Raw genomic sequence first — 26571 nt, 5'->3', positions numbered from 1 at the left:
TTAACAAATAGAACTCCAAGGGAAAGGAGCTTTGCTTGTTGCCTAGGATAACATGCTGCCCTCAAGTCCACCACAAAAAAAAAAGTTAATCTGGTGCCACTGCAAAACCCACAAAACTAAGATGTTATAAAATTGTGTTGGTCTATTGATGCACATGTGTATGTAAATTCCTCAGGAGAAAAATAATTATTTTGATTATTTCATAGTGCTTGTGTACCAGAGTTCATGGCGCAAGTTTGGTTTTGGACTGCAAAAATAAAGAAGATATTTGCTTTTCTTCTTTAACTCTATATGTAAAGTCACAACTACTTGTGTTTTTTGTGGGGAGGATAGTTTCAGTAGCTATAACCAGGCCCAAGGTATGAACAACAGACAACTGACTAGAAGAGAAACTGAAATAATTGTTTTTCTTTTATTATAGTGATCACAACTTGAAATACCCAAATCTTATTGGAGTAAAAAGCTCTCTTAACCAATAGATGATGATAAGGTCTTACAGGGGCTTACCTCCATATTACGTAACACTTCTCTGACCTAGCACATCAGTAACATGGGTCATATTAAATCTTAATCCTTATTATTGCTTCTAAATTCTATTCTTGAAGACAATAAGCAGTAGAAGAGAGAAGTAATTTATTTCACATTCAGAAACAGATGAGAGAAAATTTAGGAAAATCTGGGGTGAAAGTAGAATCGAAAGGAGAATGGTATGGATTTTCATAGGGATGATAGTTCAGAATTTTCCAGTGGAAGAGGTTAGCTGGCTTTCCTATTGATTTAGTAAAGCTAATCTTCAGAATTATTCTTTAAAAATATACATAGTTTTCCTTTCTACATTAATGCCTTAACCACACCAATTCTGTTCTTTGCACGTATTTTCAAGTAAGGAATAGCAAGAAGACATTATTTCTGTAATTTCTTTTCAATGAAGTATACAGCTACAGAGCTACAAAAACATACTCTAAAAAAGACTTTCTTGACAGCATGCCCTAGAACTCTCTTCCAACCAGAATCACAAATTCTTTCTTGCCAACACAGCCAGTCTAATTTTATCTTCCCATGTTTTCATCATTCCCAGTTGGAAAATTGCAGAGGATGCTGGCAAAAAAATGATCTATGTAAATTATCACTGTCTTCACTTCTTGCAACTAGATTATGAGAAAAAATTAAATATCATACTCTTAGGATTACACTGTGTGCTATCAAACATAATGGTAAAAAAAGAAGCCCCATAGCTATAGGACTTGTGTAAACACATCATGATACCAATAAAATTTTTATTATTTTTTTTTAATCACTAAAATAATTGTTCGTAATAGAACTGATCACATGTAAAAATATTTTATATATGAAGGGAGAAGAATTTAAAAAGTTTTATCCCTAGGTCAAATTGCTCCTTACTGTCATTTGAAAGAACAGTTTACGCCATCAACACCTCTGTAAACATCTAAAAACCTCTTACCTAAGTGAGTATGAACAGCTTCAACTAAGATTTACTAAATAAATGATCAACTTTATCATCTGTTGGTCAGCAATCATAAAGTACATTTTAATAACTTTCTCCCAACTGAACTAGAATATCTACCTGCTTTGCTACTGTATGGTTTTCTAGGTGCTTATTTCCACAAGAGCTATGGCTCCCTGCTTACACTCCATTGCTGGAACAGGCATCTACGGAAGACTCAACTGGTACTAGCGTAATGAGAACTGACACAAGAAGTACCACTGCAGAATTGGGTTCTCTTTCCATAATTCTTGACCTATTTTTTTTTATGATCATATTTTGAATATAAATTTCCTAGATTCTGGGAAAAGCAAAGATCAAACAAATACCTAAAAAACTTTTCAGCAAATCTTCAGATGATAGATGTTTCATAAATCTGCCCCTTAAAACTGAAGGCCCTAGTAATGGTCAGCAATTTAACTATGTTGGAGTATTTGTCTACAATAAAATACTCTACCTTCTGCAGTACGACGATCTTCCTCATTTTTGGGACAGAAGACTCTTATTACACCAGTGTTGATATAAATCAGAGGCAAGTTGCGGGAAGTTAAAGCATGAGTCCTCATAGGTTGGCCTGGTGATTTTCTTTTGTCCTTTTGACTCCTTGGCAATCTGGCTTGAAAAATGCTTGCAATTGCATTAAGCAAAGGAAAGCAGAGGACCACATCAAAGGCCTGAGCTGAGAGAAGGATCTCATGAAGAAAGTGAGGAGAACCATCAGTGTGACCTTCTGATAGTTTATGGAATGTTCTTCGTTCATTTCTTGATATCAGTTTGTGCCGGACATTTTTTGTCACAGCTTTGGTGTAAGTGAGAGAAAGAAATCCATGCTGTTGGTGGGAGCCATCTAAAAGTTTTGCAGTTGTCTGTTTCAAGGAAAAAAATAATAAATTAACTGCTGCAATAACATACACATGTAACATCCATCAACTACCATATTCTCTGTTAGTTAGGATGCTTAGGGTTCTAGATTTTCCAATAGCTTTTCATTGTCTCTGAATAATGGAAAAAAATAAATTGGTTTTTTTGAATGGACAATTTATCCACGGTGTTTCCACACTTACTGCAGTGTGTCAGCTAAGAATCAGAATGCTGAATATTTTTTAATTTTTATATTATGCTCTATGAAATTCAAATCAAATCAGCTAAAAAAACCCCCATATATTCAAGAGTCTAACTTTACCAAATATTTTCTGATAATTTCTCACACACTTAAATATTTTGATCTCTTCTTCATTTTAGACATGTTCCTCGCATTATTCCTTCTGTGTGTGCAAATACCACAGGTGATAAAATAATGCTTGGGAGCTGCAATAGCTTTGTTCCATCTAAACATGGCTGTATAAACCACCCGCAGTCAACTAAATACTCCAAGAACTAAGATGGTTTTGCTTTCATGACCTTTGAGTATTTAAAAATAATAGTTGTACCACATGCTAAAACATGTTTGAAGACATATTGCCAGGTACTTCAGAAATAGCACATTCCTTCACTTGGAAGGACAAATTTGCTAGATAAGATGACAATCAGATTTTTAGCTCCCAGAAGATGGACAGTACAATTTTCATGTTATCTTTAAAAATCTTTTGGTCATACCTTGTGAGTGCAAAATGTCAAAATAATAACTAGGAAAACCATTATTTTAACAATGTAATAAGCAATTCTGAAAGATTACTTAAATTTTTGTTCTAATCACATGAGCACAGATGAAAGCAACTACATTTTGCAAGTAGCTGTTTCTTTCAGCATCTTACATTTGATTAAAAACAATTCAATGTAATTTAAACCTTGTTAACAGAAGAACGTCTCTTACTTAAAAAACAGGATACATAGCTTAATTGCTGAAAAACTGGAAGCTTTTATGATTAAGTGAATTAAAACAACTTAGTGAGTTAATTTCATATAAGAACTGAAACAAACATAATAAGATAAAGTATTACCAATCAATATTATTGATGAAAATAAGTAAGATCACACAGAACTTCCACTAAGATAAAAAGATTTTATACTGCCATGCATTTGTGAAAATGAAGAGCCCAATGTCATATCATAGAAAGTATTTCAAGGATAAACAGGCAAAAAACCCAGGAGGGTTAAGTATCTCACACAGAGAGTCAGTAAGCAATGTTCCAAGAACTCAAAAGACAGACTCAAATATGAAATTATTAATTGTTGCGTTATCATAACAAGTACTTTTAGTAATTTTAAAGATTGCATAAGGATATATTGCAGTAATACTAAGTCTTTAAGTCCCTAAGTATCAGAATTAAATGAAAAAAATGCAACGTTCAGTCCTAGCCTTGAAAGACTTCCTCTCTGAACATTACTGTATCTGCTTGCTTTTAATACAACTAAATTCCATTAACTTCAGTGCACTGCTGTTATTTACCAGGCTGTGAATCATCAACCCTCACTCCCATATCTGCTAAAAATTACCAACAACTATTACTGAAGGGTAAGAGAAATAACATTGTATCATCAATGTAAGCAATAAATACATTCCATTAAAAAAAAACAGTAATTTAGATTACAAGAAACTAAAGCCATTTGAGCTATATATTTTCAATTTTTTTTTACTCCAACTGGCATCTATTAGTGAAAGTTCTGTAGTAAAATATTTTAAGAGAGATTCTTACAGAGGGAAAGAAGCCAGAGAAATTACTGAAAGGGTCCTGCTTGCTGATGGGTCGAACCAACAAGGTACGTCTGTTCAGCTTGTCCGTACAGGAAAGGAAGACACCTCCATATTGCCCCAGAGACCAAGAATCTTCCCCAAGGCTTGAAGTAATGAGCAAGGCATGGAAGAGGGGAAGACAAAAAGGAAAAAACAAACAAACATTGCTATAAGCAAAAAAAAAAAAGTATGCTAAACTTGCACAGTTCTATGTAACTGCAAAATAAAGCCTATGCCACATCTTTTCCTAAAAGACTGAAATTCAATCAGATCAAGTAAAGAAATGGCTACAAAAAAAGAAACAGTGTAAAATTTTATGTGAAAGAACAACCTACAGCAAGAGGTCAAGACACATTAGAATACAAGTATAGTAAAATCCTGCATTTTACTTACCCCTGGATTTTGAACAGATACCTTTATTAGAAGTGGGAGTATGGTTACCAGAACCAAGAAATGGGAACAAAAAGCTGTACTCATATATGTTACAAAATCCTAATATTATTTAGAAAAAAATGAGCTATTAAGCATTAAAGTGTGCTTTCTACTACAATTCTTGTAATAATTCTTTTTCATCATAAATTAAAATGTGCTGCTCAAGAGGAGTTATTCAGGTAAACACTTTAGTTAACTAAAGAAATGTCACCAAAAGTTTTCTCTGCATTGTAGAAATATTCCTTCAAAATGTCCTGACTGCCAGGAATGTCTCCCCCTGGCCTGAAAGACAGAACCTTATCTATTCTCTGCTTTTGTTTTTAGTGCAGAGATTGAAAGATAACAATAACAATTTTGTGAAGTGGAATAAGTTGAGTTTTTTTTAAGCCTCAGGATAACTTTAGCAAACAAAAATACCCTGAAGTTGAAAATATTCCTAATGGAGGATTAGGCTCCTGGGAGTGAAGCTCTGAAGGTCTCTCGAGCTTTCCATAGAATCTGGAGATGTAGAAGCTTGTGAAGAGCATCTAGTTCCTGGGATTCCAAAGCATCATGACTTAAATTTAATATATTTTTTAAAATACAGTACAAATTTTGATTATCAAATATTACAATATATACAAACAATAACTGCATTTGTATCATAGGCAAAAGAACAAAGACTCAGAAATGTTGGTAACTTCACTACCTCGATACTAACTCTCCTCCCTGTTTTACACAGGAACAACAAGTGGCCAATAAGACCTTGCAGACATTGGCTCCTAAGTCAAAATGATTCATGCCCCTAATTTTTTTTGTTTTTCTTCAATGGCAAAAACCTTTCTGAAGCTTTTGACTTTTGGCATTTTTTCCTCTCAGGGAGTAACACAACAAGTATTCTCTTTTAATTTCTGTCTCCCATAACTGAATCTGTTGATCTGTTATGGCAAACACTAACCCAGCTGATCAAAGCCTACACAGGCTTTCTCTTATTTTGTCAAAATGTGTTTGCCCCTGGCCAATGAACACACCAGCTTCTTTACAGAACCATTAATCTGGGTGCCAAACGCATGAAGACTCATTGCTGCAGCAAACTATTCAACCAACTAGACTTGCTAAAGCTGCAAAGCATACAGTAGGCCTAACTGCTTCCTCTAAATATGCATAATATTGATCATAGAATCATAGAATGGTTTGGGTTGGAAGGAACATCGAAGATCATCTACTTCCAGCCCTCCTGCCATGGGCAGACACCCTTCACTAAACCAGGTTGCTAAAAACCCCATCCAGTCTGTCCTTCAACACTTCCAGGGAGTGGGTATTCACAATCTCCCTGGGCAATCTGTTAGTGTCTCAGCTCTCTCACACTAAAAAATTTATTCATATACTGGTTGAAATCAATTACCAAAATTTTACTTGGAAGTGTTTGCATCACACTGTGCTGTGTCACACAGATAATCAGCTCAGCTCCCCGCATTACAGTGTTAATAGGTGACAGCAAAAGAAACAACTCAATTTCTGAGAAAATTTCTTTTTTAATATCAAAGAGTATGGCACCATAAATCATTAAATATTGGCACTTGCTAACACATCATGAAGCAATATTTAAGGAATTTCTCATACAAAAGTTCAGCTAAAATAAATGATTTTTGTCTAATGGACCAACAGAGTAGTAAGTGTGAAAGAACACCCTCTCTTAGTTCAATTAAGAATTCAAGTAAGAATTCAAAAAACCCCACACGTTATTTCACCCTGAAATTAAAGAAGAACAGCTAGGAAATACCTGTTTCTGTAATGGTCAACATTGAAGCTTTCTATTTTGCATTTGATTTTGGTATAGACATCCTGCATATCCACTGAGGCACTAAGATCTTCTAATTCACTGACAACACAAACTTCTGCAATAGCCAGAGAAAATAAAAGATATTAGTTATTAATCCAAAACTTTGTAGTTTTCCAGTAAGAAATATATATGAGACACAGCATTTTGCAAACAGAATGATCCTACTTCTACTCGGATGTTTTTATAAAGCACTTTTTGTTTGAATTGTCACATAGATAGGAAACAGAAAAAAATGCTAGAACCCAAACCTTTTCCTTCAATTGTGTAGAGACTTATATATGGGATTTTTAGTTCAGGTGTTAATAGTATAATTCGTGAAAACAATGTAACAAATATTTGTGAAAATATTTACTCTAACAATACTTGGTATTATTTTTCTTATGCAATTAGATTTTTAAAATAAAAGATTTGAGTACTTATCTTTGAAAATAAGCTTTAATCATTAGTCTCATTTTTTCACATTTCTATGACTAACAATGTTAATTGCTAAGCAGCAGTTTCCTAACAAAAAAAAAAATACTTGAAGCCTTGCATTTATAGAATCTAAGTTCCTTTCAAACAATTACTGTCTGGATGATAGCCCAACATTAATCTCAAAGAAAAAAAGAGAAGCTGTGTACCACACATTTCTTTTTTCAAAACAGAAGTTGAAACTTCTAAGTTGAACTTAATGGTAAATTTTCTATGTCTTTAAGGATTATACTATGATGATTATGTGAAATTTAAATTTTATAATATCAATACAAAACTATATATCTATATATGAGCATCCAGAAAACATAGTACTAAATCATATAAACACAAAACATGATTGCTTCTAAGGCAATAAATGCAACACACTTAAGTAAAATAACTAACTTTCAATTTAATATAATTATTTTTCCACACGGAGGGGGAAGTTTATGCCAAAGAACACTGAACACTGACTACATGCACTAACCTAACTACAGCCTGTTGCTCTAGTATAAAATACAGATCAAACCCATTATTTTTGTATTACAGTATTTAGTATTATCAATGAATCCTCTGAATAGATAATACTGAGCTGTAGTGTGTGGAATTTAAAATAGTTTATTAGTGGAAAAATGCTGAATACCTGTGTTATTATTTCTAGGATCAGGAGCAAACAGTTTAATAGTAATTTTTGGCAACATCCATTGCATCCACAGGCTAACACGTCCACTTGAGATTCCAATATTACTTGTTGTTTGTTCCAATGTAATGGAGTCTGAAAATGGAGAATCGTCACCACCCTGAAGAGAATCACCCTATGAAACAGAAGAGGGGGGAAAAAAAAGTATTGTTTTTTACTATTTCTCTCTTTTCTTCTGTAGACTGATGCATATGCCTAAACTACAAAAATACAGACTCATTAATAATAAATGTTAATTAAGCCATTCTTTAACATCAGGAAAAAAATTAAAAAATATATTCCTCTTTTCTTAGGTAGATATAATAGATTTTGGCAAAGATCACATGGCAAAACTGTAAGGCTCATGACTTAGTTCCACTTGGCATAGTGAGCTTTCCTCATTAACTCTACACTAATAAAACACTATCATCAATGCAAAAGCATAGGCTGTTAGGAAAATTCTGAGATGCAATGGGCAAGGGGACAAGCAGGCTTGTGCATATCTGAAAGGCAAAGGAAGAAAGAGTTGTTGGAGGTGTCAAAAGAAGTCACCCAGTACGGCCATAACACTTCTACACTACATACGTACTGAATTTGGGTTTGGGGTTTTTTTCCCCTTTCTTCTATGTGCTTCCCTGTAACTGCTTAGGAAAATGATTTCACAAAACAATAGTTTTTCGTAAGAACTGGAAACATTTTAGTTGCCACTTTTAAAATGTTTCTGTTGTTTAAAAAAGGTGATTGTATCTTACAATATTCTTAAATATATGGTATATTGACAAATGAGCTTTTAAAAGCTTCGTGCCATCAATAACTTCCAGTCATTCGCTAAAACATTAAGGGCTCAACAAAGAAGACTCAAAGGTTAATACGTTTTAGAGGGAAAGTCTTATAGGGAGATGCTGAGGGAGCTGGGATTGTTTAGCCTCAAGGAGGCTCAGGGGAGACCTTATCACTCTCTTTAACTACCTGAAGGCAGGTTGTAGTCAGGTGGGGGCTGGGTTCTTTTTTCAGGCAACTAGCAACAAGACAGGAGGGCATGGCCTCAAGCTGCTCCAGGGGAGATTTAGGTTGGATATTAGGAAGTACTTCCTCACAAAAAGGGTGATTAGACATTGGAATGGACTTCCCAGGGAAGCGGTGGAAGCACCATCCCTGGATGTGTTCAAGGAAAGGCTGGATGTGGTACTTAGTGCCATGGTCTAGCCAATGTGGTGGTGTTAGTTCATAGGCTGGACTTGATGATCTTAAAGGTCTTTTCCAGCCTTGGTGATTCAGTGAGTCTGTTTTTGGGGAAAAAGGACATGACAAATGAAAACTATACTGAAAATCTGATTACATAGGCTTCTCAGAGCGCTGCAGGCATGTTCTGATAATTCTTGATAGCACAACTGAAATATTTTCCAGCCACTTCATTTTACTCCTTTGCTGGAACTTACTGCCTCCAAATAGGAAAGGAAAGATGCAAACATGTAAATTCGTATCAGCTCCCAGTGTTTACAGCCTATCAAACTGAATGTAATGGACACATAAGTCACTAAAGTCAACCATAAACCTCCAAAAATTCACTATCTTCACTTGCACCCCCAAGTGTTACAAGTTTTCTTCATTGTTCAAGCACAAAAAGAAAGGAACAGGGTATTGTCACTTTGACTCACTAAGATCAAGTTGTTTCTAAGATTTATAGATCAATGAATACCTGAAGTCTTAACTTTAAATGAAGGCTTTGGGGATTACGGTTTGGTAAATTATTCTGAACAACATGTTAGGGAATTTCGAGATTCATCTAATGACTGAGACGATTTATATGGAAGACATCCGGGAATCAGACTTAGACAGAAAGTACTGTGGTTTGACTGAATCCACCTTAACCTGTCAGGCAAGAAATAACAATGCACTCACTTCAGCTTCAGATGTCCCACAAAAACTTACTGTCAGTACCAAAATTTAAAATCTGACATTATATGACTCATTCTGTAGTTCAAGACTGCAGAATGTGAGTATGGAAATTCTGTTAGCAATCTGTTTTTTGGATGGGTAGAACTTATCTCAAACCGAATGACATACCTCATATGGAAGCATTTATGTTGATAAATCACATTTTTAATCAATTAAGGCCTACAGTTTAATTACAGGATTTCTATCATGTATCCATGTTCTCGTATCACCAACCTAACCATAACAGAAGGCAAGAAAGTAGGTCTAAAATCTTACAAAAGTTTTGCACACAAATACATTATGACTTTGGGCTACCTGATGTACACCAAATCAAGCAGCTGATATTGTGCTTTTAGAATTTATTGCATAATAAAGAATATGATTATCACTTCCTTTTTCACAAAACAATGAAACAGATTCTGTTTCAGGCTTTCAGACCTTGTCAATCAAATTAACATTTACTGATTTTTTAGTTATTTTTATTATTTTTTTTTGGTCCCAGCAAAAATCTTAGAGGACAGAGAGAAACAGCAAAGATAATTTATCTGAGTGCATTTACCTTAACCCTTGAAAAACTTGGTGACACCTACTGCTGTGGGTGAGAAACTATTTGTCAATAGGTGATAATAGAGAACTTTTCACTCCAGGTATTAATTAATAGGAGGAAGGGAGAGCTTGTGCAACTAATTAACAGATGTTACTGGAACATATTACCTAAACCACAGAATCACAGAGTTGTCAGGGTTGGAAGGGACCTCTAGAGATCATCCAGTCCAACTCCCCTGCTAAAGCAGGGTTGCCTATAGCACATGACTCAGGGCTGCATCCAGGCGGGTCTTCAATATCTCCAGAGAAGGAGACTCCACAATCTCCCTGGGCAGCCTGTTCCAGGGCTCTGTCACCCTCACCAAATTTTTCCTCATATTTAAATGGAATTTCCTGTGTTCCAGCTTGTACCCATTGCCCCTTGTCCTGTCACTGAGAACTACTGAAGAGAGTCTGGCTCCATCCTCCTTGCCACCCATGCTTTAGGTACTTACAGACATTAATAAGGTCTCCCCTCACCCTTCTCTAGGCTAGAGTCCCAAGCTCTCTCAGCCTTTCCTCATAAGGGAGATGCTCCAATCCCCCAGTCACCTTTGTTGCCCTCCACTGGTAGTTCCCTGTCTCTCTTGAACTGGGGAGCCCAGAACTGGATGCAGTATTCCAGATGTGGCCTCACCACGGCAGAGTAGAGGGGGAGAATGACCTCCCTCAACCTACTGGCCACACTATTCCTTAGGCACCCCAGGATCCCACTGGCCCTTTTGGCAACAAGGGCACATTGCTGGCTCATGCATAATTTACTAGCTACCAGGACTCCCTTTCCAGCAGATCCACCCCTAACCTATATTGGTGCAGAGGTTCTTGCTTCCCAGAAGCAGGACCATACACTTGCCCTTGTTGAACCTCATTAGTTCTTCTCTGCCCAGCTCTCCAGGCCACACTGGAAGGCAGCACAGCCCTCTGGAGCGTCAGCTACCCCTCCCAGTTTGGTATTGTCATTGAACTTGCTGAGGATACACTCTGTCCCTTCATGCAGGTCATTGATGAATATGTTGAACTAGACCAGAACAAGTATTGACCCCTGGGGGACACCACTGGCTCCAGGCCTCCAACTCAACCCTACTCCCTTAATCACAACCCTCTGTCACACAGCCAGCTCTCAATCCACCTCACTGTCCACTCTTCTAGCCCACACTCCCTCAGTTCCTTAATGAGGATGTTATGGGAGAGAGAGTCAAAAGCCTTGCTGGAGTCAAGGCAGATGACATCTGCTGCTCTCCCCTCATCCAGCCAAGCAATTATATCATCACAGAAGGCAATCTAGTCAAGCACCATTTACCCTTGGTTGACCAATCTAAACATGAGACTGTAATACCTGGATCAGTTTAACAGATACAGTATGAAGTACTGAAATGACAATTAAGATTCAATTCACCTTCAATTATCTATGGTGATGGCAGCTTTGTGTTAACCAAAATGCATGAAAGAAACAGGTTTCTTTCTATTTATTTATTCATTTATTTATTCTTGCTTCCAACTCTGAACAGACTACCTCTAGAGCCACAGGTGACCACCTTTTGAAAATCTGTTAGGCTCCAGAGATGCAAAAAGTAATCTGTATTAATATCAGGTTTCTTAGTGAAGTATATATGCACTTCAATCTAATCATCTCACTCTTGAAAACAAAAGAAAGGAAAAATATCAGGCCATAGCTCAAGTAAGACAAACCTTCAAGCTAAGTACTGATGGAGGAAGATGGCAGATAGCACTGTAATGGTCACTCCATGGTGAAATTACACAATTCAGAAAGAAAAGAAATATCCTGCTCTCATCAATTAAGTTTAAGAAAAATCAGCAGTATTTCTGTAACATTATATACAACTATAAACTTGTGCAATTTTAAAAAATATCAATCATCACTATATTTAGAAACAACTGAAAGGTTCTAAACTGTCACTAAGTTGTCAGTGTTCTTCAATCAGTAACAACTAGTTTCTAAACAAAATGGGCAAAAGAACCTACTCAAGGCTTTTTTTTTTAAATTCAGCTACAGATGTTGCCTCCTCTCCCTTCCTGCTTCTCTCTTTTGAGCATTTATCCTCCATTATGTTCTCATTCAGCAAACTTCCTTACACAAAAACACCTCAAATACCTCTCTATCTATGGACTTAACATGACCCTCCTGCTTTTATCATTTGTTTACTCTTCCTTTTTCTATTTTTCTCTTACATTGACTGCAAATGCAAATTATTTAACATAGCAGGGTCTGTGTCCTCCTGTATATCTAACAATATTTAATGTCTACCCAGAGTCAGACACCTAATTGGAGAAACAGTTCATTTAACTAAGATGCATCTAAGTCCAAAGGAAGCGTGGCACAGGAGATGCATGGCACCCAGCAAGATGAAAAAATAAAGGTAAAACCTTCTAAATAACAGGGCAGAGCAGAGGTTAATTCCTTTCTGTCATACTGACTCATATTTGCTATTTCCTTATCCAGCAAAATCCTTCCTGCCTCTTGCCAGACCTTTTTGTCCAGAGACTCCTGTCTCCAAGTACTGTTTACTAACCATGCCTCTACAAGACGTTTACTACTTTCTTCACAAAGAACTCTACTCTCTCCAGTGCCACCTAATTGCCCTACAAGGTAGCACTGACAGCAACAGGGAAGTAGGTATCTTGTCGGCACTGCAAAACTCAACTGCTTCTTCAAGAATGCCAGCACTTGTCCTGGGAATGGAAAAGTATAGGGAAGGAAGGAAAACTGGGAAACTGCCTCGGAGAATGTCAGGCATGAAGTCCCCCAGCAAATGAAAGGACCTAGGCAGAGTAGCCTCTTCTCCAGTGCTAAGCAGTGCTAATCGTTATTGCTTCTCCTGAAATTGCAAGCTCTACTGATGGCAGAGCAGCACAGGCCAGGAGGCAGTAACCACCCAGCCATTTTGACATCCTCTGTCTATCCCTGCCCCTTCTCTTAAAGCACTTGCCTGGCTCCCCTCCAACCATCTACTCTGCTACTTGTAAAGCTATAAAAAGCAGGGGCAAAAATGTATCCTTCCAGATGGAAAGGAGATGATACTTTGAGAACCCTGTCTCCTTTTTCTAATGAGTTTTCATTCACAAAGTCCTAATTCTGGCATCAGAGTAGCCTCACTCTATTTCATGACTTGCAATTTCATGCCATCAACATGGCATTACTTTCAGCCTTTCAATTTCAGCCTTTATTCTTCCTGTTTCTTTCGTATAACTCATCCAAACAGTTCTTTGACACTAATAGCCACACCTTCATAACTTGCCTTCGAATGATACCCCTAAAAGATGATGCTTCTCTCTGGGAGTTTCATTGTGTCTGGGATGCCTATTCTCATCAAACCTCACACACTCGAGACATATTGGAGTCAATAGAACTTTGGAATGGGGGATCCCATCAGATAGATTTCACCACATATCAAGAAAAGGAAGCCTTTTTTAAGAGCTGGGGCATTTTTAAAGTTCTTTTTGTACTGTAGACACTTTATTTGCCAAACTGCAACTTAGAAACTGTGATGGAGGTAGCGGGAAAGAGACAGTCTTCTCATACTCCATACACACCCTCACTCTCCCACTGGACATGTTCCAAAATTATTTTGATATGAAAATCAACTTTGTTCTAAAATTTTGGCAGTTCTCTATAATTCTGATAGTTAGAATAAAACAATAGTAAATTAAAGTTGCTCAGTTAACAGGAAATACAAACTGCCACCATGGCAAGTTTTGAATTTTATCACTGGGTTCTTTTATTTTCAAAATTTAGAGTGTTCACATGTTTTGTGCATTTTGCTAATAGATTTGTGGGGTGTTTTTTTTTGGCAGAGAGCTGGTTTTTTTAGTGGTTTGAGAATATCAATAACTTTGTTCTGCAGAAAACTGAGGCTATCCTTTTCCCACACTTTTCTTTGAGCTTATTTTTCTGAAGATATTAAATTATGTACGATGCCTCTTAGAGAGTCAGCCAGTTGATAATTTTGGCACAAGGTTACTTAAAACAGTATTTCTGAGATTTCTGAAGAACTAAATTTATTTAGCATAACCCTGCACATATATAAAAAGCTAATTAACCCACAAACGTGCATTCAAATTCAAAAGCAGGAAACCCTAAACTTTAGGGAATGTGGCCCCTACCAGCTTCCAAGCCTATTGTATCTATGAGGTTTACAAAGAAACAGTTACAGGTACAGGCCCAAAAGTTTCATTAGAAATTTCTTCCTCCTATTCTAAGTACAAATTGGAATAGGCTGTATATGTGATTTGTTATAAGCAAAAGATGCACAGGTGAGGAAAGAGGCCAACGAGCTCAGTTTTACTATTACTGGAGCTAAGTTTTTGCTGACATAATTCCAATATAATTTGTGCTTATGCTTGTCTGATTTGCACGTTTCTCACACTTTCATTTCTGTAGGATGTCAGGTGGTTTTATTAAATCCCATTTAAACTGGGTAGCACAAAATTGCCTATCTGTAGAACAATCCTTCATTTAGTCAATGCACAAGTAAGGCCTACACATGTATTTCTGGAAGGGAACTTGAAGAAGAAAAACAGTCCTTGAATTTCTAGGAATTAAATAGAGGATGTCTATGTAAAACAATGTTAGTAATACAGGAATTGTGAACTTCTGGACACAGCCACAGGCAGAATATGCTGAGGGTCAGTTATACACCTGGACCTGCAATTGCTAGGGTTGTGGAACTTGTTCTACCACAGGGCCTTCAAGTTCTAACCAGGGCCTCAACTCCCTTGTCATAGCTTTGAACTGCAATACTGTACATGGGTTATCATACTCCCATCCAGTATTCCAGGTCACTTGCACGTACTAATGCTTGGACAAGCTAGCTTGATGGTATAGGTAAAGCTGTATTAATCTGAAACTTTCAGTGATAATCTCTTCTGTTTGCAGCTGCAGACCTTATCAACAGACATCCCCAGCTGCTCAACACCATGTCCCAGTCAGAGGTTACTGGCTCCACCCATCCCCTACTTCAACAGTTCAATGTGAACATACCATCTAAATTTTTGCTGCCATTCAAATGTAAGCGAACAGTTGAATTGGCCCATTCTCTTTCTCAGTGGCAGAAGCACTGCAGATGCTCCTCTGAAGGCAGATGTTCATGGCCATCCTTTGGGGGGCAAACAATGAAGTGACTGTGTTTCTTAGCCTTCTGTTAATGGTACTGTACCCAGAAACACTGGGCAGAGTCACAGGGCCTGAAAAACTGATGCTCTGCAGTAGCAGATGCCTTTAAAATAAATAAATAAATGGGTAAATTAATTAATTAAACCCTTGAATTCTTAGAAAATTTTTGCAGTGAAAAACTAAGAAACTGAAGTGAGAAGAGACTCTGTGCTCTTGTTTCTCATGCAGTTTCAATTTTCATTTTGGATTTTCAGCACCCAGCGTGGTATTGTTAAATATGTTTATGCATTAATTTTCTGCTCTGTTTCCAGAGCTACAGAGAAATCAAGCCAGAGTCAGAAACCCTGAACTATTTTCCCACAACTTCTCATGCCAAGTCCTAAAATATACAATTTAATCCTTTCACCAATTGTTGCAAATTGACCAATATTCTGAGTTTATTTTCTTAGCAGAATTTATCTTTGTTCATCAGGAAGATCCAAACATATGAGGCCTTCATCCTTGGCCTGCCTAAAGCTCAGGGATGATCACAGTTTGGCCACACTAATGCTATGCCTTATCTAAATAACTTCTGCGTTCTTGCTCAATCACTGAGCTTCCCCAAGGACTAAACACTTCTACCACTGTTTGTACTTAAGTAAACAGTAACAAGTGGCCTGTTGTAGTCTGTACTACCTTTGCTTTTGCTGTTCCAAAGGAGGGACAGTAAAAATGATTAACTGTTTCCAGCCCTCCAGTACTTAAGCCTCTCACTCATCTTTCCCTGTCTTACCACCACCCAGACTAAAATACAGTAAGCGAGGTAGCTTTATCCACAGAGGACTGTGGTGCTCACCATCAACTTGTCAGCATGAAAAGAATTACATACAGCTTAAAATATAAATCATCCACAGATCACATAAACAATTACTTCTTTTGCTGTTTAATATAAACAGTTGTGAGAGTTTGCTTTCTTCCGATTCATTTATAGCAAGTCCACTGAAGCTGAAAGAAGCTTTAAAAATAATCATTTGTCCCCCACAGAACAAAACATATTAACTGTAAAATCTCTAAACTTGAAAAAGCCCTATACTTAGGGAAAGAAAATATTTTGTTTGACAGAGTCCAAGATCTAAAAATAGAGGAACATATTAAAAAAATACAGGCTCTGAAAAAATGCAAACTTTTGAAAAATCTCCATAAGTCAAATCTGTAGAAATATATGTTGTTTAGTTACTCTACATATATCGTTACTGCTTATCAGCAATAATGACTATAAAATATATAGCTGCAAGATGAAACTGTGGCTGATGCACTCAATTTTTGTCTTACCTTGTCAATTTCTTTCATAAAAAACTTGACTGCTACAGTAGTCTGAAAACAAGTTATAATGTACAAAGGCAGAATGGTATTTTCCACATCAAACAACACAGACCTAGGTTTGCTCCCATTGACTTTTTTGTGAGTAACATGAGGCCAGTAGTAAGTGCCTCCAAATTTCTGGAGACTAAAACATGCAATTCTAAGTAATGCCAGCAATACTAGCATTTTAGAGAATGTAAAGATGTTACATACACCGTATTTAAATATATGAATATAAAAGTATTTTTCTATTTCTCCAAGTATTTGTAATTTGTCTTTAGACCTGCCAGTATCAAAACAGAAATCAAACAAGGTTTTGCTAGTGTTAGATCTCCCTACCAGTGAGTACCTGCACTGTAACTGCCTCATCTGCTTTTATTGCTCCCTTGATGGAAATTCTAACTCTGTGGGAAGAGAAAGGGGTGGTCAAGTTCCAGTAAAACCACAGACAGGGATAAATCAGACCCAGGAAAATGGTGGAATGCTGCTCCAGTCTTTTGAGTTGCCTCCCCAAAGCTGTCTCCACCTTCTCTTTCCCCTCTACCATTCACTGAAAGCATGCCTTTTTCAGTTATTCTCTGATTTCATGCAGTACCACTTATTCTTAGTTGGTTAACTTTCCTGACATCCCAGGTCCTACAATCACCATTCCTGTGAGGTATTAAAGCTAACTTTTGCCTTCCTGTCTCCAGCCACTTCTAATCCCTCTTCATGGCTCAGCTTTTCTACAGCAGTACTTGAAGAACACCATGACATATGAATCCGACAAGCATTAGGTTGCTATAATGTTCCCCACCCTGCTTCTACATGTTTTGAAATTAAAATTATTTCTTCAAAAGGTACCTGGAAAAATATCCAGCCCCCAAATGTACTTTGGTGCAAGACAATGCAATTGGGCTTTAAAATACTTATTCAGATTTCACTAATAAGGCTTCTGCGAATAAACGAGGTTTCCAGATAAAAAGATTTATGTCAAAGATAGATGTTGTATACAACGACCCATACTTGGATAGACTATGGAGGACTGTGTCTTCACCCAGAAGAAAAACTTGGCTTCACTGAAAATAGTATGGTGTAACAAACTGACATCTGCAGCCCATTAGGCAATTTGACAGGTAGAAATAGCTGCTGTACTTCACAGCAGACAAAAATAGAAAAAATATAAATCTGTCTACATTTCTTGTCTACGAGGCCTGTTGACTTTGCTTGCTGTTGGGGTAGAGGAACAGCTGTATAGCTCTCTGTATAGATGCCACTCAGATGCATCTCTAATGGGGTTCGGTACGTATTTGAACATACTAAGGGGTTATTTTTCTTCAAATAAAATGTATATTGTATGGACTATAAGTAAGGCACTCAGCAGACTGAAGTAGCTCAAAGTAGCAGCTGGAAAGAGCAGAAGTTACCAGATCCTCTCTCTCGTCTTCACATCCTACCCTCTTCAAATGAAGGAGAACTAAAATTTCATGATCACACTATCGACAGTTAGGTATAGTGATAGCAATTAAGATAGCACAGGCACACTGGGAAACTAAGTGATTAACTACTCTCAAAGAGCAAACAGCTTTCATTGGTGAAAATGAATGAGGGAGAATATTCCTTAAATAATTTTTCAATACATATATTTTTAAACTATCAACAGTCATTACCTCAAAGAACAAGACAGAAACCATGTCATCATGAGACACTGGAACAGGATGCCCAGGGAGGCTGTGGATGCCCCCTCCCCAGAAGTGTTCAAAGGCCATGTTGGATGGGGCTTGGAGCAACCTGGTCTAGTGGGAGGTGTCCCTGGTCATGCAGGGAGGTTGGAACTAGATGATCTTTAAGGTCCCTCCCAATCCTAGCCATTCTGTGATTCGATGATACCAGGATACATGTTGAATAAGTTCAGCAACAGCCTCCAACCACAGAAGAGAAATGTGTTATGGAGATACTTCCAACAATTAAGGTACAAATTACTTAATTTATATTGTCTAAAATAGTCTATTACAAATGTGAGAAGAAAAGATGTTTGCTTTTACTATTTCTCACTTGTTGGCCAAGTATGAATCTCCTGCCTCTTTCCCATTCCCACCCCAAACAGTATTACAAAATTCACAGACATCAGGACTGTGTGTAGTCTCAGGAGCAATGTTCTTAACTACTTTATACATGGTGATTAAAAAAATTCATTTTAGAGCTTCAAAACACTTTTATTTTTATTGATGGCCACTAAAAGAATAAAAATTTAAAAAAAATCAGGTAAAGCCATGACTACACTGATTTAAAATGGTGGTGGAGTGATTAAGATATTTTTCCGTACGGCTTAATAGAAACCTGTTTGGAAAATGTTACTTTGTATAATCTTGGTCATCAGACTAGGTGATTCACCTCACTCCAACTAGTAGGTTGACATAAAATTTGTCCTTTTTTAAGTTTGTTTTGTTTTAAACCTCAGACTTTAAATACAAGAAAGCACTAGGTCAAGACAACTGGTGTTATATCCCATAACAACCAAGTAATTTAGATGAATCCTCCACTGGCTATTTGGTCTTTTTCACCTTACAGTGCCACTAACTTTTTTCAAGATACCACAAGCCCAATATCAAGTAGCACAAGCCAAATACCACAAACTCAAATACTCAATTTTTGTAGCTACTAGTCTTACAGGAATCTAAGCTCTGGCCTGATTTCCTATGCCAAAGATTCTCTCAAAATATTTTTTTTCAACCACAGTAATTCTAAACCTTCACCTTTCTCTTTTTTTTTTTAACATTAATTAAAACCCTTGTACACCCTACATACTGTTTGGATTTTAATCACCTCAATACACCTAATATTCCCAGCCAGTTAATCAGAAATGAAATAGGATTTTCCCCACTTGCTGAGCCAAAAGTATTATCCTTCTACTTAAATGATTCTGTGACTCTTTTCTGGACAATATAAAAATTAACTTTCTAATTTTCATTCTCACTGCCTGACAAAAAACTTCTTAAAATCTCAAATCCCACCTCACTGTGTCTGCTAAACAACTGACACTTGTCTCAGAAGTCTTTTCTATCTGTGCACTTTTATGTCCCTTGTGCTGGCTTTTTCTTCTTCACTGCCTTCCTATCCCAGCCACAGACAGAACACCTTGGACTGAGAGCTCTAAACAGAGATGATGGATAGGAGCTCTATTTTTCAGTCTTTCAGTCAGATGAACTATGTCTTCATGCAAATGTTTTATTCTGTACCTTTCTTTCGTCTTCCATATCTTTAATAACATCCCCAGAACACAGTCATTTCTTAAAATCCATTTATCCTTTCTAAACACAATGATACATTCCTTTCAAAGCAGTTTTCAAAACCCAATTGTAAAGTGCTATGTCAACTTCAAGTCCCCTATTGTGAAAAAATTCAGTATTAATGCCATATGTTCTAATAGAACTTTTTATTCTAACAAGATTTAAATTATGGTCTTAGCTTCAGAGTGGGAAACACTGAACACAAATTCTAACATTGTCCTCTGTTGGCTAATTCACCAAATTTCATTTAGGTCAGGAGAAAATTTATTTAGCTAGTGCATAACATTTGTTGAGAATGGGAAGAAAATTAAATAAATTATGAATAACATTTTGCAAAAGGATAGGATATGAACACTGAACTTGGACCCATATTACCAAAATAATCTTGGTCACATATGGATTAAAACAATTACTGAATCAGTTTCAAGTAATGCTCCAAGTACAGCATGTACTTCAAATACTACTGTCCATATAGAGGGTAATAAATCTCTCTGCTTGAGAGAGTCTAACGGAGGGCTATGAGGATGATTAAGGGACTGGAATACCTGCCTTAGGAGGAAAGGCTGAGAAACCTGGGCTTTTCAGTCTAGAGAGGAGAAGACTGAGGGGGGATTTAATTAATGTCTATAAATACATGAGGGCTGGGTGTCAAGAAGGCAGGGACAAGCTCTTTTCACTTGTGCCCTGTGACAGGACAAAGGGCAATGGACTCAAACTTGAGCACTGGAAGTTCAACCTCAACAGGAGGAAGAAATTCTTTACTGTGAGGGCTACAGAGCACTGGGACAGGCTGCCCAGAGAGGTTGTGGAGTCTCCTTCTCTGGAGATTTTTATACCTGTCTGGATGCCTTTCTGAGTGATCTCCCCTAGTTTTTGCTTGCTTGTTTTTCTTGTTTTTCCCCCTGCTCTGGCAGGGAGGTTGGACTCGGTGATCTTCAGAGGTCCTTTCCAACCCCTGATATTCTGTGATTCTGTGAAAGCTAGTGGTTTCAGATTTTAATGAGAAAGGGATTTGATGGGAGCAGGTGGAAAAATAGTATTTTTGTGACCATATTGTTTTCTTATTATTATTGCTTACCTTCAATTCTGTATCCATGACAAAATTTTCCCAGTTGGGACCACAGACACATTGAAATACACCAAAACCAAGGCCAATCAAATGATCTAAAAATATTTTAGTCAAACAACTTAAGAACTGAAACTCTCACTTGAACAGGTTTTAATGACAGTTACCTCTCTCTGTGTGTGTGACACATATAAAAAGTAAGCCCTAGCAATCACCATTTCATTTTCTCCAAACACAGGAAATAATATAAAACATACATAGGGTTAAAGAAATCCTGGCCAAATGTTATTGAATATATAACTGCACTCAGTGTTCTAATTTCTGTATATTTGCCTGTGCTCCAGACTGTTCTGCAAGGTGCCCCCAAAATTGTGGTGTTTATCCTGAGAATTAAACCCAGTCTCTCAGTACAGTCTCCTTGCATTCTAATAGCTTTATGTTAAGAATGAAGCACTGCATAGGCCTGATATACCACTAGTATACCTTCAACTCACCCTATGCATTTTTGGCTCTCTCCTGGGGCACAAACAAGACTAACTCACTATTTTGACTAGTGAGCCTGAAAATTACAAATACGAGGCCTATTCAGTTGCACAGCCTCTTGTGACCACCTGTTCTACTATATATCAGCTGTCTGGTAACCCATAGCTAATGATACTCAAGGATGAAGTATAACACCATATTTATGCTGATAAAAGAACTGGCCCCCTTTCCTCAGTATGGCAGAGAAGAGGAACTCCTTCCCATAGCTCAAACTAATATTTTACAGTCTTAAGCACATACAGAGATAAAGATCAGGTACTGGACTGCTCCAGTCAATTGTGCAGTGCTGTAAATTAAGTAAGCAGAAATACATTAAACCAAGTAGCCAATCTTTCTTACATTTGAAGCTGCATACCCCAATCCCCATATGACTGAGTTATAAAAGCACTCTGAGATGTGGGACAGCTGGTAGAGGGGGAGGAACTGAGCTCCAGAAGTAGTTCATAGATAGAAGGTAAAAATGGCTGTATGGACCTGAGGTGAGCATACAGTTCAGTGTCCTGCAATGCCAGCCTTGGCAGCCCTCACTGCCCCTGTACTCCTCCTGGTTGCCAACACAGTCTACACACAGTAGCTCTCAGCTGACTCAGGCATCATAGCGTCAGGCTGACTGCTGAAGCTCCTTGGGATCACAAACAGCACAGGTGTCACATGTACTTCCAAAACACCAGTTACTAATCTAATAATTCTGGACTTGCAAAATACCTTATGCTTCTTGACCTGGAAACACTAACTCATTCACTTCAAAGAGAAACAACACAGAAAAATAATAAACACAGGAGCAATACAGGCTTCTTGTTTTCCTCCCTCCTCTTGTTTCACATTTCTTCTAAGAAAGCCTACCTCTGTAGTGGTCCCAATATCAGCAGATGGGCTGTATGTGCTGGTATCTGGTGGAGCAGTACCAACACTACTTTTAACTGGAGAGCTAGGAGGAGCAGGTCCTGTCATGGTCTCAGAATAGACAGAAGTTTGATATAGTATTCCTCTCCTCTGAATTTTATTCCAGACTTTACTTGTGATCTCAGCTAGTTCATACAGAAGCTGTACCTAAAAGAAAAAGAAAACAAAACAACAAAATATTTATTTTAAGATGAAGCTTTCCTTAATGAGGTGAAGGAAAATAATGAAAGTCCACCACTGAGACTTAGAATGCAGCAGAAGATAACTTCTTGCCATTGGTAGTATTTTGATAAGCAACTACTTTGCAATTAAAATAATTAACTTCAGTTCCAGTATAGTGATTTTGATAAAAATAATTTGTACTTTGTCTACACAAATGGTACGCAGCTCATAAAAACATAACCAATAACATAGTATTGTAAAACTTTTACTAATATCTAAACAAAGGTTATTCATTGTATATGTCATATGTACAGTCACTGCCTCTAAAAAAAGGCAAACATATAAACTTTATGAAATATTAGCAATGCAAAGATGATTAATTTGAATTATACTAAAATAATGATCCCACACAGTATATGAAACTGTTTTATGTTTTAGGAGGAATATCTACTATTAAAGTCAATAGTTTCCTGGCATATGTCATTCCAATATTCAGAAACACAATGTCTAACCTTGCACATTCTTTGACTCAGTTCTAAGATATTTACATAAGTTATTGTAAATAAGCATTAATCACAGAACTTGTATGACAACATACTGCAATTTACTGGATAAAACAAGCTCAGAGAAAACTGGAAACAATATATAAGCAGATCCACAGCTGGATACCATACCCAACTTGCCATTATAAAAAAATGGAAATTCTCATATTTATAAAAACTTTAAGCCTCAGGACACATCTAGTCTATGAAGCTGGCTTCTTATGTGGGTAGAACAGATGCAGAAAAACACTGTTGTCAATCTACATTTGATATAAAACAGTACTTGATTTTGTGCGTGAGAATGTGTGATGAAGGCTGAAAGCACACGCTACAGTCCTTTCTTAAGAGGTGAAGTGCTGGAATTTTATAAAAACCTTAATTCATCTTGGATTTTCTTTTGAAGTTTCAAGGCTTACATTGAGCAGGTCACACATACACTCTTTTGACAGAATTTTTCCTTAAAGGAGATAAACTTCTCAGTACATTTTTTGGTCTGCATAAACAGAGTAATCTACAGACAAACAATAACTCTGGCTGTAGCTGAAAGATCTTTACGTCTGTAGCCATCTGATATGCACTGGTAACCTTCAAACTACTAATTACAAATTGCTAAGTTTTTCCAAGTCATTTCCATGTACCTCAGGAGCATCAACTAATAATGTCCATCTGATTGATTGAGTAATATAACATGAACTGGTGTTGACACTTCACTGGCAAAAGTCTCTAGAAAATTAATAGGATACAGGCACACATCCAAATCATACATGCTTGCAACCTCCCCTCAAAATATTTTTTGATTAAGAAAGCAAAGGATAATTTAAGCTATACTTATCTTACTGAAGCAAGGCTTCCAGGAATGTAATTATGCTACTGTTCATAAAGGGACAAAATAATGCAATTGATGGAACTGCTGTGTTTATATATGTGGCCATATACAAGGTAAAGAGGTTTGTATTCAGCTAATCCAACACTAAAGAATGTGAATCATACTGGAGTTGCAAAAGTCATAACCATAAAAGCTAACAATTACTTATGTTATCAGGGAGATTTTTCAATATTGCTCAGGCTAGAATCTTTGCAGCCACTCTGAAACAGTGGCTATTTCAGACAGCAGCAGCCATCTCTCTAAATATTGCCAGCAACCAAACTCCTAAGTAGTGTGACCCTAATACTCTACCCTGCTCTGAAACCAGAGCAAAACAAGTTCACCAAGAAAAAAGGCACACTTTGATTTGAGAAAGATGATTTTCATGGAGATAAGTTAAAAAGTAAAAAATACCAAAAACTCACACCAGAGCTCATTAAAACATAGAAGAAGCTACGTGTCTACATGTAAAGAAAAGTTTAAAACTTCAGATAAAGAGCTGGAGTTGTCTTTTATAATTTTTAATACACTTAATCTTATTCCACTGGTTCCACTCATTAAAATGGAAGGATTTCTACTTCTCTTGCTGGCTGCACTTTCTCAAGTGAGTAGTCTTAGTATTTTGAAAATCCACTTCTGATTATGAGCTAATGTAAGGGTAAGGCATCTCTCTTTTTAAAATATTTTTAGCATAACATTTAATAAATAATAATTATTTTTAGTACACATGACAAAAATAGGAATAACTCTGCCAGTATTTGTTAAGAAAAGTTTCCCTCTCACTGTTTCAACTCCCTCCCCAGCAAAACCACACATAACTCAGCAAGACCCCACTGACTACTTGGCAAAATCTGTGAAGTTCAATATGTTACAGCATTTTATACATTAAAAATAACACATCACTACAAAATTGAAAACTACAAGAAAAGGCAATATCCTGACAATTTTGCAGACTGGAAGCATCTATTGAATTTAAAGGGATATAACCATCAGAATATGGTTTCATTTGAAATCATAATAGTCATTTAGTAAAATACTTCACCTTTGCTACCATTTAACAAATTCCCCAAGTATTACCTACTTTAAGACTGTCATCTATAGACAAAATACAGCCCATCATTTAAAGAATCAAATTTCATAGTTACTCTACTGTGAATTTATAACTATCAAATGCTGTTTATGTAATTGTCCTTTCCATCTTCTGTTCTTAAACATCTGGTTAAAGAAGACTGGTTTTTTTTTTCCCCATTTTACATAAGTAAAGCAGAAAAAAACAAGTAAGGCAGATGTAGGGAGAAAAGACACGTCAAGAACCTTCACTAAACTCAAATAATTTGTATGCAATTTTTTGGTCATGTAAATGTAATAATATCACAGTGTACTAATACACCCTTTAAGACAACAGTATATGGTCTGATATTCTACTGCACAACTTTATTTTAACATTTCACTATACTTGTAATATGATTTATGTGGATGTTACAATATAAATTTTTTTACTGCTACTATTTTCATACAGTTTGCAAAACAAATTATTTTATCACACTTCGCTAGGAAAGCTTGAAAATGTTTTACTTACTGCCTTTTTCTTTTTAATTGGCAACTCAAACTTAGATACGGCTTCCACTTCTAACAATGCCATTCTGCTTATAAATTAATGCTATTAATGTATTACATACATTAACTATGCATAATACATTTGGAGATTAAAAAAAAATAAATCAGAGTTGATCAAACAACTCGCTGGAATTTTACTGAAAGGGTACCGATCAAAAGTAGCAAACTACATGAACCTTTCAAAACATTTGCCAATTCTCTAAATAGCTGCAATATCAAGATTAATTTTCTACAGTTCTATGAAAATTAATACAGGATAAAACAGGTTTCCATAGGCTGTGAAATTACTGCATATGAATCCATTAGACATTATGGAAATACCACAAGGTTGCAAAGTAAAGCCTTCAGAAGTCTTTAAATTGAAAATGTAAAATTGCCAGCAAAATATTTTTTTTCTTTCCTATTTATACTTTACAACACAGTGACAAACCTTTGTGTGTGCAAACACACCTGTCATACAGCTTTACAAGTCTGAGTAGACCTTGTTGAGGCTGCTCAGTTTTAAATTTTAATTTACCATGTCTGGTGTGCAATCTCACTCTAGCAGCCCTCTTCTAGAGTGAGCAGGAGCCCATCCAGTACAGAAGACAATGGCATGCAGCAAATGAGTCAGAAATAACTTGGAAGGAAGGCAGTGAATGGGACAGGAGACCACACACTGAGGATAAAATAAAACACTTTTTTCATGCATAGACCATGGAATGAGGCAAGGGAAAAATTGCATGTGACCGAGAAACGTTTTGTGTGAGTACACACAAGGGATAACATTAAAATTACACCAGGCACCTTAGCTTTAGTATTCCCAGACTTAGGCCCTACACTTTTACAAATGTGATGTGCTATCTATCAGATCAAAATTATACTGCTTTGCGTTCTTTCCCTTTCTTTGTATTAACTGAAGCAAAAAACCCAGTTTATTTGTCCATTACACCCTCTGAAAACTCTCACATGTGGCTAAAACTTGGGAGCAGATAGCATATGAATACAGAGCCTGCTCAGAAATCAACAGTTTTGTGGTTCTCATGAACAGTAGTATTTTATTCAG

General features: G+C 36.7%; 2 protein-coding genes across 5 annotated transcripts in view; one reads left to right on the top strand and one right to left on the bottom strand.

The window, feature by feature from the left end:
* The window catches only part of RIDA (reactive intermediate imine deaminase A homolog), a 959578-nt gene that overhangs the window by 291893 nt on the left and 641114 nt on the right, over positions 1 to 26571 (top strand). The gene's annotated exons all lie outside the window — the stretch shown is intronic.
* The window catches only part of VPS13B (vacuolar protein sorting 13 homolog B), a 442966-nt gene that overhangs the window by 184353 nt on the left and 232042 nt on the right, over positions 1 to 26571 (bottom strand). For all 4 annotated transcript variants that reach the window (XM_051610148.1, XM_051610150.1, XM_051610151.1 and 1 more), the window contains 5 exons: positions 22281 to 22487; positions 7529 to 7700; positions 6373 to 6487; positions 4141 to 4282; positions 1962 to 2370 (listed from right to left, as the gene is read on the bottom strand). In XM_051610148.1, the coding sequence (XP_051466108.1) occupies positions 1962 to 2370; positions 4141 to 4282; positions 6373 to 6487; positions 7529 to 7700; positions 22281 to 22487 (1045 nt within the window). The remainder of the gene's footprint in view (positions 1 to 1961; positions 2371 to 4140; positions 4283 to 6372; positions 6488 to 7528; positions 7701 to 22280; positions 22488 to 26571) is intronic.

The sequence above is a fragment of the Apus apus genome, chromosome 2, assembly GCF_020740795.1.
Source record: "Apus apus isolate bApuApu2 chromosome 2, bApuApu2.pri.cur, whole genome shotgun sequence".
In the NCBI taxonomy this organism is placed as follows: domain Eukaryota; kingdom Metazoa; phylum Chordata; class Aves; order Apodiformes; family Apodidae; genus Apus; species Apus apus.
Note: the sequence above shows the minus strand (reverse complement) of the source record. Positions and strands in the feature narration are given on the sequence as shown.